General features: G+C 41.6%; 1 protein-coding gene across 1 annotated transcript in view; it reads left to right on the top strand.

Moving 5' to 3' along the window:
• Positions 1-17,373, top strand: part of LOC132575216 (lipoxygenase homology domain-containing protein 1-like) — a 192,448-nt gene that overhangs the window by 25,537 nt on the left and 149,538 nt on the right. The window contains 2 exon segments of the mRNA XM_060243790.1: positions 7,232-7,395; positions 10,624-10,710. Of these exon segments, the coding sequence (XP_060099773.1) occupies positions 7,232-7,395; positions 10,624-10,710 (251 nt within the window).

Genomic DNA, 17,373 nt, shown 5'->3' with positions numbered 1-17,373 from the left:
TCCTCCATGATATTACATCACAACAGAGAAAGGATCCAATTCTCAGCACCAATAACTAATACCAAAAATTTTCAGAAAAATTGCTGTAGAATAAAGTGTCATAGCCATGATCTCATTTATCCTCACAACAATTCTAGAAGTAGCCTTCTAAGATTCCCAGCTTTTGACAGAGAACTGAATCTGAGAAAGTATAACTTGTCTAAGAGGCCACCCAGAGAATTCATGTCTGAGAATGTATTTGGCTTTGCAACTTCCTACATCTAGCATTTTGGTTGCTAGATAACATTGGATCTCAAATTAGAAACATTGGGAATAATCTATAATAGTGTGTCCCTTTTATGAAATATTCAGTGCATTAATCATTGGGTAAGAAGGAATGCTAAAACAAGTACACAAGTTATTTTCACACCTAGATCCATATTATTTCTAATAATTAAAATGAATGTCTCAAAAACTGCTCATCATACCCATTCTGATTAAAGTTGGTATCTTTTGTGTAGATGTTGAAGCTGTGGATAGATTAGAGTGTGTGGAATTCCTGGGGAACAGCAAGGATACATCATAAGCAGGCATTCAGATATAAGTCAAGAAACATTCATAGCACAAGTCCACTATAGCAACAACTGCAGCAATATGCACACAGGACACCAACCATCATAATACTGATGCGTGACTGCTAAGATAATTAACAGCACTCTCTGAATGGCTTTTGCAAGATATACCCAGTTCAAGAGATCCTTGCCCAGAGCTCTGCTAAGGTAGCAGTTTATTAGTCCTAAACATAATGGCATGGGATGTCGTGGGATGTTTGAGAGGGGTTGGCGATCTGGCTGGTGTACTGTCCACCTAGCGCACCAGCCAGCGCCTTACCAGGGCTTATGGTCCTGGGTGATTTCAATGTCCATGCCGATGACGCAGCCTCCAATCAGGCGACGGGTCTAGTGTCTTCCATGGCGACACTAGGACTCTCTCAATTTGTTACGACTCCTATGCACCAGGCAGGGCACATGTTGGACCTGATCTTTGCATCCAGGATTTTGGTGAATGATATCGCGGCAGAAGCGGTGCCATGGTCGGATCACCTAGCCCTCAAGGCCCATATGGACCAACCCTGTATGGGTGGCGAGCCTATTTTGGCTCGCCCACGGAGCCTGATGGACCCGGAACAGTTCCAAACGGCTCTGTGGGATCCCTGGCCCCTGGCGATTCCTCTGATGACCTGGTTGAGACCTGGAAAAACCGGCTACCCAGGGCTATCAACAAAATCACACCTCGACGCCCTCTGTGCCCTCGTGTGAGGCTGGCTCCATAGTACACCTCGGAGCTACGACAGCTGAAACAGGGGCTCAGACGGCTAGAGAGGCAGTGGCGGCATACTCGTGATGAAGCGACGAGAACGTCCTATAGAATGTTTATGAAGTCTTATGAGATGGCAGTCAAGGCTGCAAAGAAAGATTACTTTGCGGCTAGGATTGCATCTGCAAATTCACGCCCGGCACAATTATTTAGAATAATTGGAAATCTTACTACACTGCCTCAAGGCAGACCAAATGTGAGAGAATTAGAGATAGGCTGTGAGGCTTTTGTGAAATTTTTTACAGATGAGATCACGTCGCTCCACCAGGACCTACCTATCACATTGGATACAGTACATGAACTTGAGGCTCCGTGCCTGTCTTCTGATTTAGTTCTAGATCACTTCAATACACTCAGCCTGGAGGAAGTTGACAGAATTCTCTCAACTACAAGCCCAACAACTTGTGATTTGGACCTTTGCCCCTCCTGGCTGATTAAATCTTGCCAGAGGGAGCTCAGATGTCCTTTACGGGACATCATAAATAGGTCCCTCTTGGAGGGGCATTTTCCAGCACCTTTGAAAGAGGCTATGGTCCACCCCCTCCTGAAAAAGAGTACAGCAGACCCGGCCGAATTGGCAAATTACCGACCGATCTCTAATTTACTGTTTTTAGGTAAAATTATAGAGAGGGCAGTGGCGTTGCAGCTCCAGGGCTTCCCGGATGATGCTTCCATCCTAGACCCCTCCAGTCTGGCTTTCACCCGGGCCATGGGATGGAGACAGTGCTGGTCGCCTTGGTAGATGACCTCTAGCAGCATCTGGATCAAGGTGGCATGGCAGTGCTGATGTTGTTAGATCTGTCAGCTGTGTTCGACATGGTCGACCATCAGTTACTGACCCGCCGCCTCGCTGACATAGGGGTTAGGGTGTCGGCCTTACAATGGCTTTCCTCCTTCCTCAAGGGATGGGGACAAAGGGTGGCAATCGGGAGTGAGCTGTCCCAGCGACGCACACTAGATTGTGGGGTGCCGCAGGGAGCAGTTCTCTCCCCAATGTTATTTAACATCTATATGCGCCCCCTTGCCCGGGGGGAATAAATAAAACCACTGTCATTTTTCACTTAACCTACAATTCTTAAAATCAGTTTCCTGCATTTTTATCACATGGATGTTGCTAAATTGGATTAAACTAATGAGCATAATAATTAGGACCAGTGAAAAGAATGATTTACTAAAAAAAGAGCTGAACTAGTCTTATTATTGCTGCTAAATTATTAATATTATAGCTTTATACTCATTACTGAGACACAAGTACAGGGGCTAAAGAAGAAAAGAAAATGTAACATGGGTGCTTATCAAGAGTTTCACTTTATCTCATGAATAATTGATGTCACTATAACAAGAAAATCTCTGTAGAAAATACATGCTAAAATTGGACCTGACAGAAGACAGTCACCTAATCTGGACAGAACAATTGTAAAAGACATCTGCGTTAAGAAAGTATGGCTGCCAGCTAGGCTGTGACTTAGGTACAGTGAAAAATGCAATCCTATACATGATTACACAGAAGTATACCTCACTTTATTCAATGACCCTTACTCTCACATTAGAGACGATTGCTGTTATCTTCAAATCAAGGCACAAAGGAAAAACAGTAAAACAAACAGGTAATATTCATTTGAGGAAAAACTCTTCTAATGGCACAAAGGAAAGATAAAAGGAAATAGAAATTATAGGTGCCCAGGGGTTATTTTGTAGAAAAATAGATGGTGCAGCTCATCCAGGGATTGTTAGGCAGTTGCACCTACTATTCAATGGACAAGGTCTCTGGGTCTCACATACCACAACACTACATCTATTGCAATTGCTTTACTAGTAGAACCACCTTTACCTCACTTCATAGCACAGATGAAACAATGGGATTCATTACCAACAAATACCTTGTGGATCATCTGTAAGTGTTAATGCCTTATTTTGCTTGTCTCACTGCATGCTCTTTTACTTGGATTCCTGAATGTCCTTGTCTCATCTTCAGTGCTTGCTTACCTTCATATCTCCTTGAATCTTAGACACCTACAGGCCTTGAATTCAGCAGGAGCTCACAGGAGCATAGCTCCTGAACCTTTCTGAGGGTTCCCCCTCCTCCTCCCCACCTACCTACCTCACTTTATTCAATGAACCTTAATCTCAGATTAGAGATGATTGCAGTTATCTTCAAATCAAGGCATAAAGGATAAACAGTAAAACACACAGGTGTAATCTGTGTAATCATGTAATACATCTGTAATTATGTATGTGAGGAAAGACTTTCCAAATGGACTTGCCAAATGGATGGCTGCTCAGGATGGATGCAGGAGATGAGCTGGAACCAGTGTGACAGGAGCCCCATGGCGAAGCTGCAGGATTCACACTGGTCACTGCAGTCATCCCATACAACACCAGGAATGTCATCTGCCAGGTCTCCTGCCTGATGAATCATTGCTTGCACAGATGCTGAACAGAGACATATGCAATGATGATGAACAACACCATGATCCTGACAACAGCAGTCATGCCAGTGAGGCCCCAGCAGGGTTTGCAGTCCACCCCATGAATTGTATCCATCTGCTGGATATCCATTTACTTCAGTTGCTGGATAGGGCTCTGATTCCACAAGGAGATGCATATTGTGGTTGCTTGACCAGTATTTCCACAGAGCACAGTGGCGCAGTTGCCAGTCACTCTTCCCAAACTACAGTTGTGCCCACTATCCCCACCAGGGGGAAGTGTGCACCCTGACAAGGAACCATGCTACTTGTCCAATATGGGGTTTTTAGCATTCCTGCCCCCCACCATCATATCCAGTACTCCTAGGTACACTTCTTTGGAAGTATGTCCCATCATATGTCTTGGTGCCTTGGGTTGCCCTCATACACATATACCATGAGCCTCAGCTGTAGGAGCCTGTATTGTCAAGGTGGCATCCAGGACATGGGGAAGGTGGAAATGCTCCTAGGCCAAATCTACTGGATCTCTGGCCCTACTCACCTGTCAGTGTGTGATTGCTACTTCAGTTTGTGTCTCCATAGATGTAGTATCTGTAAGGGTTCTGAAATGAGACATGGGTCCTGAAAAGAGACATTTTAGATACCCAGAAAGAAAGTTTGCTCTCCTCTTGGGTACAAGTCCTAATTGTCTTGTCATTCATGCTAAGTGTCCTGTTGGTGTATTTCCCACCAACAGGGTGAACATCTGTGTTCTAAGTGTGCATGTTAAAGAACTCAGAGACAGAATCACAACCTGCAGCATGGCCTTTAATCTGAGTTACAGGCAGACTTGTCTCAGCTCAGAGGAGGTTGGGGGTGGGGTTTGTACACCACTGGGAAGGGATATAATTGTAGTCATAGTTGGCTTCTTGTGATATGCCAGGGATTCTTGGCAGGGCAGCACTGGGCGGGGGGTAGGGGTGGGGATGGAATTTTGCATTTTCAAATAAAAGGGTGCCTGTGGGGTATGCTGGAGTTTTTGCTGGCATAATTTTATGCTGGTTCTGGCAAGTGTTTCCAGATGGGGACAGCTTACAGAGTCAACTAACTCCTGCCACATCCCTGTGCCTGCCCCTTCTCCTGACGAACCGAAATTTGTGCTCTGGTGGAGGTCTGTGACATTGCAGAGGGGTGTTGTGCTAGAATATTATTGCAATACACTGGTCTCAAAGATATGTCAGTACAGTGGCCAGTTGGCTCCCTGATTGCTATTAGTTAAAAACCTTTTTAGTATGATTCTCAAAGTCCAATAACCTTTACAACAGCTAACTTCTTCAGGAAATATTCTTCATGATGGGACATCAACAGAGAAATTATGTTTTGTACCTGACCTGGAGTGGGGACCACTCCATGGTGGGGAGGTGGAGAAGAGAAAGACAACACAGACACACCGTTCTGGGAGCAATCAGGCCACACCTTAACTGAGTACAAGTTCCTCAGGTCTTGGTGCAGCATAGACCGAGGATGATGGGTGTGGTTGATAGTCCAATTGCTTTCAGCATCTTCTCCAACCCATCTGCTGGGGTAACCAGGAGCAGAGGGCTGGAAGCAATGGAGACTGCTATACCCAGCCATCACCATCCTCCTGGGGGTGTGGCCACCCCTAAGGTTGGCTGTCCTGTACCCCACCCCTCACAGTTCCTTAAAAGGTCATGCAGGGAGCCCATCCTGCACTGCCTGCCCTATGTTTCCCAGCCAAAGCATAAATATCAGCAGTCAGTTGTGACAGTTTTGCTCTTTACAGTACAATCAAGAGTACCCAGGTTACATATAAACTTTCTTTGCTATGGGAATGGCAGAAAACGCAAGGTCCCAGAGCCAATCAAAAGCCTGGGTAAAATTCCATTCTGGCCCAATTAACCAAAGACCCTGTGCAGGCATAGCAAAGGATGAGTAGCTCATTAAACATCAACTCTGAAATAGGATTGCCAGGTCCAACTGGTGGTGGAGCAGGAGACTTTCCCATTCTTTACAATAAATAAATAAAAATACAGCAATGTAGTTCCCCTGAATGCAGTCTTCATTTCCTTGTCCCCCAGCAGCTGCACATCCACTAAATGAAAGTGAACACACACAGAGAGCAGCCAAAATAAACAGTTTGCAAGTGCACACTTGTGAGCTCACTGGGACAATTTACTCGCAGAAGTTGCTGAATGTAACCATCTGCTGTACTTCAACAAACTTCTTCAGACTTACAGGAAAATGAAAGAACAGCAGCCTGGTGGTGGAGTTTTCCTCCATTCCATAATCAGGTTCTAGTTTACTCCATTTTACTATACACATGATTTCTGAAACCAATAAAAAAACAAACAGAGGGACTGTACTGGCTTTGCTTCCTTTCTCATATAGTTCACACACTCACCAGGAAGAGCCACATGTCTCTGCTTGCTCACCTCACCCCCATCCAGCTTTCCTCCAGCTGAGATTTAAAGGTACACACACAGTCCAAAACACAAGCAGTTTGCAAGCTTTTTTAAAAGCCTGCCAAGGTTTAAAGGCACATGGTAGCTGTTGGGGTAGGGCTTCCCCCCTGCTGGCTAGTTGGCTGCTGGTGGGAGAAGCCTGGAAAACCAGGGGATCCCCTGCCTGGACCTGGGGGCTGGCAAGCCTACTCTGAAAGCATAAAGTGGAAAGTTGGGTCTTCTGAGAGTTCCAGGATGGCACACACTTCCTCAGGGTAAATCAGAAGAGCAGCCATGCTTTGATTCTTGAAATGATCCCTCCTCACCTGCACTCAGTGAGGTTCCAGGGAAAGAAAGGACAGCAGGCTTAGCTTCACACATTTCAAAGGAGAAAAGTTAATCTCTCTCTCTCTCTCTCCAGATTTGCTCTGCTGAATTCCCATTGCCTGTTGCTGTAGCTTTTTGCTTTCCAACCCAGTTTCTTTTCTACCCAAGCTATGCCCAGAGGGAAACCTGAGGTTCTAGGTCCCACTCCCCCCCCCCCAACTGTGTAGGGTGAACTCCTTGGAGGCAGGCTACAGGAAGCTGCCTGATAGTCCTCTGGCTTACAGCAAAGACATGTTCATACTCCTAGAGTCGTCCTTGCTTCTCCCCTCTTTTAAGGCACAAATGGCTTCTCCATTACATGGCTGGGAGACTGCCCTCTCTGGAATCTACCTAAGTAATTTCTGAATTCCAAGACATTCAAAGAAATGTCTATGAAAATGACCTTAAATACTGGGCAGGTTCATTCTGTCTCCCCCTATATATATATATATATGACTAGTAGGACCTAAGAAACAGATCTTCCTTTCTGCACTTAATCTGTATCATTGTGTGTATGCATTGTGTGTATGTACTAGAATCTAGAATTCCAGCACAGCCTCTAGTTATGTGAGAAAAACTCATAGAAGTTCAGTTCACAAATGGCTAGAGATGCATTTGAAGTTTATATTTATGTTTCTGCAGCTGTTAAATGGAAAGTAACAGTTTTTACCAGTGACCAACCATCTGCAGGTACCAGCTCACAGGTATATATTAAATTGTATGGAGATCAAAATAATTCAGGAGCTATTTTTCTGTATGGAGAGGATAAAAAGATGTTTGGAAAAGGCGACAAAGATACCTTCATTGTAAGTAATAAATTTCAACAAAGTTGTTTCACAGCAGTATCTCATTATGTAAAATGAGAATCACAAAATATTTTTGTTAAGCAACCTTTTCATTTATTTAACATGTATTACAAAATGGACAGATTCTTTATAACAGGGGTGGCCAAACTATGACTCGGGAGCCACATGGGCTGTTTCACACATATTGTTTGGCTCTTGAAATCCCCAACACCCCACTGGAAAATGCATTTGTCTCTTAATTTTTTTCTCCATGCCAAGCCAGCCAGCAGATTGGAGAATGCATTTACAGTTAAAATGGCTTTCTTTCCACCTCTCCTCCCTCCATCATCTTTTTGCCTCCCTCCCTCCCTTCTTTCCTTCCTTCCGGTTCACAAACATCTGATGTTCATGTCTTGCTCTCAAACATCTGATGTTTATTCTATGCGGCCCTTACATTAAACAAGTTTGGCCATCCCGCTTTATATGTTGATAGATTAAAAATTTGTTTAGTAATTGTTCTCTGTTTAGTAATTGTTGAGGGCCTGAACTAATGAAAAAGAAAGATAATGTTTTAAATTAATAAATAATAATTAAATTAAATAGATTGGGAAATATCAAAAACAAAAATAATTTACATTTTCCAAGCATCCATGACTCCAAGGCACTAGATGCCAGAATCTTGACTTTAATGCACACCACTGCAGTCAGAATATGGTAGTATGAATGTGTTAAGTAGTTATTGGTAATCAGTAACATGTAGTCATTTATTATTATTCATTTAGGACATTTTTGTGCTCTTTTTCTCCCCAAAGGGTCCTAAAGCAGTTTACAGAAAATCGTCCAAATACCATATACAATGCCGTTTCAATAAATAAAAGATACAAAACCAAACCAAAATGTCAGCCCAAGAGCCCTTTGACCTCTGTCCAAGGGCTCATGCCTCCGGCCATGCCCAGAATAAATATGTGCAAGTGGAGTGGAAATAGACTCAATGTACAGGGTCCTTGCTTATTTTCACCTTTTCCCCATATTATCACATTTATGCAAGTCCCATCACTGAAGTCATTCCTAATCTTGATAACTTGGAAGGAAAAAAAATCAAATGGCCCTCTTATTTTCAGAGGTCATTCACATCACATAACTGTTCAGCCTATACTGAGTTCCTTCAATTTGATCATCTTATTGGTTGCGCTCACTTTACTGTCACATGATGATTATGAATTCAGCCTAGATCAGGTCAGCTATCATAAATGTACCTTATTGTGGGTGGATGCAGTTGGAAGTGCATCGTGATGTGACCCGCCCTGACTTCATTGGGGAACGACAAGATAGAAATGTGAATAAATAAAATAAGTCAAGTCACCATAAACCAACTTAAATCCATTATTATCATAGGATGAAACAAGTTAGCTAATATGACCCACATGTCTGGGGGCAGGTTGATGAAAGGGGCAGGGGGAGGCAGAATTAAGCTCCCCAGAGGGAATACAGATGTATTCTCTTTATTGGTAGTTTTCTACCTCCTTGGTCCAGTGAAAACACAGAGTAGGAGAGTTCTGAAGGAAGTACAGCCCTTCACCCCAGTCAGATTACCCTGCAAAGAAACCTTGATGCAAGACCTGTCTAGAACTATATTTATGTATGTATGTGTGTGTGTGTGTGTGTATATATATATATATATATATATATATATATATATATATATATATATATAGAGAGAGAGAGAGAGAGAGAGAGAGAGAGAGAGAGAGAGAGAACACACACTATACAGTGCTTTAACTTATTTCAAACAGCAGAACTCTCAGGTCACTTTGAGAGGATTCCATTAGCTGAATGATTTTGTAGCTGTAGGGTCATGGTGGGGTTCCACCAGTTTTGGGGGCTCCAACCCACTGGCTGGCAGGGGAAGTCTGCCCCAAGCCCCACCAACAGTGGCCACCCCTCTCCTTCCCCTCCTGCAAGATTTGAAGGGCTTTTCAGCTGATCAGTGGGGAGCACATTACCTACTAATCACATGGAGGGCCATTTAAATCTTGCAGGAGGGAGAGAGAAGGGCAGGCACATCTCCACTCCAAGCTGCAAATTTGTGGCTTGGAGTGCAAAGGTGTGTAAACCCCCCCCCCCCCCCAATTTCTTATATCCTTTTAAAAGCTTTGGAGAAGCAGGCGGCAGCATGCACCTGCAATCCAAGCCATTAATTTGTGGATTGGAGTGCAAACATGCAAACCCCACCCCCTTCTTCAAAAACATTTAAAATGATCCTTAAAATGCTTCGAGGAAGAAACTGGGGGAGGGGGTGGCACATACCTGCGGTTTGGAGCACTAGTGCCAGTTCCCAACATGATGACATCACTTCTACGTGCTGTCGTCATGTTGGGACTGTCCCCACTGACCACTGACCAAAGTCCCCCACTGGGGACTTGAAGGGACTTGGCAATCCTATGTAGTAGTGAAACAGGGAGTCTTGGCACTTTGTTACACTGCTTATTGGACTATCCAAAATTACATAGGTATAGAACCATGTTTGTTTCTTCCTTCCTAAAGGTCCTGGCCAGTTCTTCAGCCCTACAGACTCTCTTGGCTAGAAACAATCATGATACTATTCTGGCTGTCACTAAGTTCTTTTCCTATGTAATTAAGTCTAACAGATAGTTAGATCTGGATAATTTGATGTTTTACCTGTTATAGGTGTGCCTACTGCTATAATTATTATCATCAATGTTCTATTGTTATGCTGAATTGTTAATGCTTAAGACTGGAGTCATAACAGCAGAGAATTAAAATACAAGAAACATATACAGTGGTTGTTATTATTAGACTCTATTTCAGTCTGTAAATTAATAATTACAAATCTTTCAGACAATGTACATTTTCATAAATCAGATGCCCAACGTGCTGAAGCTCCATTCATCAACCCAGAATTTCACTTGCTCCTTGAATCCACTGCATGCTGTGCCAGTGCCCTGAATCGCTAAACTGCTAAATTGAACTTATTTATGCAGCAATGCTCAACCCAAAGAAGTCACATTGATCTTATCTGAACTATATTCCAAGTAAATGTACTAAGATTTGCAGCCTTATAGTTAGTAGTACTGTTTGTTCAGTACTCTTCAAATTGTATGTTCTGCAAAGATTAAGAAGCATTCTGAACAAGAAAGCATTAGAAGATTATCCTGTACCAGTTCCTGTAATAATTTATTTCCAAGCAGATAAATGAAGTACTATATGAATGCTGTGCTATTTTAACAGATTCATACAGAAGATGTAGGCGATCTCTACAAAGTACGGATAGGACACAATAACTCTGGAGAAAGCCCTGCCTGGCATTGCAAAGAGGTGAGACCAAAAGTTTTCTGTGCTTCCTGTTTGAAAGAAGCACTACTAGTTTTGGATTCTTTTACATGAGACTTCTCTGTAGACTTACGGTCTTCTTGTAATGCATGAAGAGAAAGAATTCACTTGTAGTCGGCACCAGATCTGCCATCCACAGCAGATCCCAGAGAGAAAAACATTGTACCCCCAGATGCTGTAGCCAGCTCACAGTTCTCTTCCTATTTTTTCTCTGCCTCCAAATCCAACGGCTATTTCTTCTTACACACACACAGACATCCTTTCCCTTCCATTAGCGAGGTATCTTTCAGCTTTTCATGAGCCAACTCACAATTTAACGATGACAATTTAATAAAAAATGTTCTTCAGGGAACAGATTCTTAGTTGGAACTGGATTTTTTCTTAGCTATGTTCCAAAGCTGCTTCCTCACCAAAACATTATCAGAGTCATACATAGTACATTTCATAATGTAGGCACAGTATGCTGTCATGGCTGAAGAAAACCAATTGACAAGGTTTGGAGTAAAATTTACTAAAGGGGATATATTATTAACAGGGATACCAGATGTGTAGATTCAATAAACTTTCTGGGGATGCCAGGACTCACAATATTATCTTATGAACATTTTCCTGAGAGTAAGCCCTATCAAGTACTCTTGAGTAGGATTCTGGGTAGACCTGCTTAGGATTGTTCTGCCAGTATATTTTTGGAGGATGCTAAGCAGTTGATGGCAATGAAGAATACTGGTGACAGCCAATATGATTGAGTATTGGACCTTGGCTGGAGAGACTTATGTTCTAAAGAAGCTATGACACTTCCTATTTTCTTATAAGACCTAGACTCATACTTCCTTAATAAAACTGATATGATCTTGGGGGCCTTGGGCAAATCATTTACTCTCAGGCTAAGCATGGAAAAACCTATACATGCCACCATGAATTCATTGAACAAAATAAATAACCTATAAATTATGCATAAAGAAGATGGGAGAAACACTTTAGTTTTTCATCAATTTGCCATCTTTACCAGCAGTTACCAGAATGTCACCCATGGGTATGTGGTATATGCCAACACTTTTCCTGGAGCCCATGAAATAGTTTGAGAAAGTGGGCAGGATCAGGTGGGACTTTGTCCAGCAGGGCTTCTGGTTGGCCTTTGGAGATTTGATTGGCTGCACAGACTCAAAACATAAATTGTTCTGGCAGCAGCTGCAACCACAGCACAGTACTGTGTGACTGAAGATAAGCGATCTGTAAGCAAGAAAATGTTTTTAAACAAATGTTCATTTTAAAAGGCATCCTGTTAAGGTTTTTGCATGTTATATTTTAAGAGTTACTGTTAGAGTTACACATAACCTCACTCTCTGGAATTTCATGGTTGGCTCCACCTCCCATGGCAGACATTTTATGGTTGTGCCCACCACTCTGTGTTAGAATCCAAGAGTGCTCATAGGCTCAAAATGGCCGATCTTAACTTTGAAGCTGGCAAACCTCAAAACCAGCACTGGCCTTTTTCTCCAAATATGAATTTAAGCATTTCAGTTTAGAATTCTAGTACACAAAATCGGTCCCTTACTTTCTGGATATATACTGAAATAAAAGTCACCGGCAGTGTATACGTGTAGTTGATTTTGATTGATTTGGATACAATTAATGCTGCTTAAAACTGAGCTGAATATCTAATATCAGAGAAGCAAAATCTTTGCCAGATCTCAGAAGGGACCTAGTTTCCTTCTGCTGTGAAGCACAGGAAGAAGAAGACATTGGATTTATATTCCGCCCTCCACTCAAGAGTCTCAGAGCGGCTCACAATCTCCTTTACCTTCCTCCCCCACAACAAACACCCTGTGAGGTGGGTGGGGCTGGAGAGGGCTCTCAAAGCAGCTGCCCTTTCAAGGACAACCTCTGCCAGAGCTATGGCTGACCCAAGGCCATGCCAGCAGGTGCAAGTGGAGGAGTGGGGAATCGAACCCGGTTCTCCCAGATAAGAGTCCACACACTTAACCACTACACCAAACTGGCTCTCCTACATTTTTACATTTCCAACATCTGTCTGGCATCTTGTTATTCATCTTTGCCAATTTTTTAGGAGTTATATACCATCTGTACATCATCTCAAAACAATTTTCTTTGATATTCTGACTCTCCTACACCAAGAATCCTGGCACCGTTCTGCCAGGATTCTTGTATAAATTTTATAGTCATTATTTAATAGCGAAATTAAATAATAGCGAAGAGTCAGTTTGGTGTAGGAGAGTCAGTTTGGTGTAGTGGTTAAGTGTGTGGACTCTTATCTGGGAGAACCGGGTTCGATTCCCCACTCTTCCACTTGCACCTGCTGGCATGGCCTTGGGTCAGCCATAGCTCTGGCAGAGGTTGTCCTTGAAAGGGCAGCTGCTTTGAGAGCCCTCTCCAGCCCCACCCACCTCACAGGGTGTTTGTTGTGGGGGAGGAAGGTAAAGGAGATTGTGAGCCGCTCTGAGACTCTTCGGAGTGGAGGGCGGGATATAAATCCAATATCATCATCATCTTCTTCTTCTTCTTCTAAAAAGCATGAAGGTTCTTTCTACCATATGTGGTGGACTTGTAAAACAGATAAAATGTTTTGGCAGATGATTCAGCAAGAGATTTCTAAGATCTTGGGATATGAATTTAACAAAGTTGCAGAGACTTTTCTGTTAGGATTACAAATGGAAAAATTTCCAAAAGAAGACAGAAATTTAATCTGGTACCTGCTCTCAGCTGCTAGGATGCGCAGTTGTGGAAGCAAGAAAAAATACCAGAGAAATGGGATTGGATTGTTAAAGATATGACATGGAGTGAAATGGATCAGTTAACAAGAACTTTAAGAGACTATTATTTAGAAGTATTTAAGATGGAGTGGAAGAAGTTCAGAAGATACGTAGAAAAAGAATGGAAAATAAAAGGACATTGGACAATCTTTGATAATGATTAAGTATGGCTTCTGGTGTGAGAATCCAACAGAGCTGACATCTCCTGAATAAGGGGAAAACTTAATTCTTTGTTCAGGATAGTAAGAAGCCTTTTGGGGCTTCCTGCCTGCATTCCTCAGTAAGAGATTTGCCCAGGATTACGTACAAAAGACTTTGAGCGATGTAACCTCAGCTGAAGATTGATCTCGGAGGGGGTCTTTCTGAAGCTTTGAGGACAGGCAGAGAAAAGTGGCATCGTTCAGCATCTACAAAGGATTAAAGAGCCATTTAATTGGCATTAGCCTGTTTGGATCTCACTCTCTTTTGGGACTGATAAACATCTGAGAAGCGACAAGACTGAAGTTTAAGAGGCATAGACGTTAAAGGTACTTTGATTACAATCTTTCACTCCGAGCCTTTTCTAAACTAATCTAAATAACATTGGAAGGTGGGAAATTTGAATAGTAAAGAAAGGGAGGCAAGGAAGAGGAAATTTGAAACTTGGATTCTGTTAAATTAAAGACTTGGATAGAATCTGGGAATGAAAAGAATTGTTTTGAATACCTGAGGTCACTGACGTATGCTTCGGTGTTATGGCTCTGCACTTGCTTTTAACATAACAAGCATTTAAAGAACGTTCACTGGTTCAGTGAACTGGGCTCACTGAACCAGGAAGTAAAAGTTGAAGGTGCACTTGCAATCAACATAACAAGTATTTTAAAGACTGCAATATTGGGAGAACGTGAACTGGGCTCAGTGAACCAGGAAGTAAAAGCCAAAGGTGAGAGGAGCAAGAAGAAGGTCTTTGCTAAGAATTTTCAACCTTAGAGAAACTGCGATCACCATTTTGAAGAAGGGAAAATTGCCAAAAATTGTTAAAAATCAATATCTCAGCCCAGGAAGGTAGGAGAAGGACGGAATTAGTCTTATTTTAAAGAGCAAATTCTAAGCTACTGGACTTGGTGCTGGATTAGAATTGGAGTCTTTGGATTTTTGAAGGTTTTTTTTTATGTCAGAAGAAAGACTAACTCGTGCAAGATCTCATTCTTTGGACAAAATGCAAAGTCAGTTTGATACCATGGAGGCCAGGATCATGAAGGGTGTGGAGAAGATGTTAACAGCTTGTAAAAAAGAGCTTAAGAAGGACATTGGAGACCTTAAAAAAGAAGTTGAAGATTTTAAAAATGAGTTGGGTATGGTTACAAACAGAGTCAAGGAGGATGAAGAGAAAGTTGATGTGCATGCTTCCACCTTATTAAAACTTCAAGAGAAGGTAACAGTTCATGATTGCAGATTAATGGAAGCTCAAGTGCGTCTTAGAGGAATACCTGAAGGGGAGGGAACTGATTTAATGGACTATATAGTGAAAATAATCACTGACTATTTAGAGGAAGATCCTGAAAAGTCCAGAAACATGTTTGACAGTATCTATAGAGTTAATTTATCATATGCAAAAGATAAAGGCTTACCAAGAGACATAGTCATAAAATTAAAGACAAAAGATATGGCAGGGAAAATTCTGAATAAAAATTTTCAAAAGGCTTTGACAGTGGAAGGGAGCAGAATCAAAATAATGAAAGAGCTGCCAAGACAAGTGATAAATGACAGGAAGAAATACAAGAGGTTAACAGAGAAGCTACATGCAGAGGGAACGAGATATAGATGGATACTACCTGAAGGTTTGGGCTTTGAGCAACGTGGAAGAAAGATTACAATAAGGAATGAGCAAGAGATGTGTAGTTTTTTTGAAGAGAATAAAGAATTCGCATCATAATGGATTACAAGTTATTATCTTGGAATATAAATGGACTAAATTCACCACAAAAACAAAAAGCAACATTTCATTGGATTAAAAGGCAAAAATGTAATATAATTTGTTTACAGGAAGTTCATATACAACAAAAAGATTACAAATTTTTGTGGAAGAAACAATTGGGGTTGGAATTTTTTTCATTGGCGGAGCAAAAGAAAAGGGGGTGTGGTCTTTTACATTAAAGAACAACTAGAGCCAAAATCGATATTCAAAGATAAAGATGGAAGATATATAGCAGTGGAAGTGATGATGGATGCAAAGAAAACTTTACAAGGACAATGTGCGCCTAATGGAGCAAAATATTTTTTTAAAAAAATATTAATTGACAGTTTCCTGGATGAAGTGTCCTATGGCCAGATCTTGATGATGGGTGATTTCAATGGAACAATACAAAATAATATAGATAGGTCTGGCCAAAAGAGCAATAATAAAGAAGGGAGACTGCCAAAATCATTTTTTTGAGTTGGTTAAACGAGAAAGTTTGGAGGGTATTTGGAGAAAATTTAACCCTGAAGTAAGAGACTATACTTTCTTTTCAGCAAGACATAATACTTTTTCTAGAATCGATATGTTATGGGGCTCTAAAAGTTTGGGCCTCATAACTAGAAAAGTTGAGATTTTACCAAAGGTATGTGCAGATCATAATCCAATATTTTGGGCTACAAAATCGCAAAAGAAAACAAGAAGATGGAGAATAAATGAGGATTTGTTACAAGATAATCTGGTACTTGCTCTCAGGTGCTAGGACACTGTATGCGCAGTTATGGAAGCAAGACAAAATACCAGAGAAATGGGACTGGCTCATGAAAGTTTTATCGTGGAGTGAGATGGACAAACTAACAAGACCTTTAAGAGACTATGATTTGGAAGTGTTTAAAAGGGAGTGGAAGAAATTTAGAGGATATATAGAGAAAGAGTGGAAGGTAAAAAGACATTGGACAATGTTTTAATAATGAGTATGAGAAAAGGGAGAAATTGAACATTGATTGGTTAAGGGTACCTTTATAAGTGAACTTAAGTATATTACTTCGGCAGGAGTCTAGTAATGGAGGGAGGGGGGATTAGAAAATATCATATGGGTTAGGGATAGTAATGATATAAACAGATATTGTTACCATATGTTATTAATAAAATTGTTAAAACACAGATAATGATTAAGTATAAGTGGGGGGAAGATATGAATTTTGGTTCTTATTAATTAGGGGTACCTTTTTAAATGATGTTTTGAATTTAGTACAGCGGCGGGGGTCAAGTAAAGGGGGAAGGGGTAGGTAGAAAGTAATATATGGGATTAAAAAAGTAGTTATTAATGATATAAGAAATTGAATATATTGCCTTATGTTACTAAGGCAACATAATTGTTTGAATCATAAAAAAATAACAAACCAGTGTTAACTTCTGTTTCTGCACACTGAAAAAATAAATAAAAAGAAAAACTTACTCACAAGTAGACTGGACCAAAATTGTTTCCAATTAGTAAATAGTCATTTTCCATCCAATATGTGGATGGCACCCAGCTCTATCTGTTGATGGACAGCCATTCAGACATCACTCTGGAGCATTTGACTGGGGCCTTGGAAGCCGTGGCTGGATGGTTGTGACAAAGCCGGCTGAAACTCAATCCAACCAAGAAGGAGGTCCTGTACCTGAACCGTGGGGGACTAGAGTTGGTCCTCTGACTCCCAACCCTGGACAGTGCACCTCTTGCACCAGCTCAGAAGGTGAGGAGTTTGGGATACTGGATGCCTCACTTACCATGGGGGCCCAGGTGCCAGCAGTTGCTTGATCTGCCTTTCACCATCTTTGGCAGTCCAGGCAGCTGGCGCCCTACCTATCCCCCCACGATTTAGCTACTGTAATCCATGCAACGGTCACTTCCAGGTTGGATTACTGTAACTCGCTCTACACAGGCTTACCCTTGCA

Source organism: Heteronotia binoei, chromosome 7 (assembly GCF_032191835.1).
Source record: "Heteronotia binoei isolate CCM8104 ecotype False Entrance Well chromosome 7, APGP_CSIRO_Hbin_v1, whole genome shotgun sequence".
Taxonomy (NCBI): domain Eukaryota; kingdom Metazoa; phylum Chordata; class Lepidosauria; order Squamata; family Gekkonidae; genus Heteronotia; species Heteronotia binoei.
The sequence above is the reverse complement of the archived record's forward strand: the minus strand, read 5'-3'. Positions and strand labels throughout refer to the sequence as shown.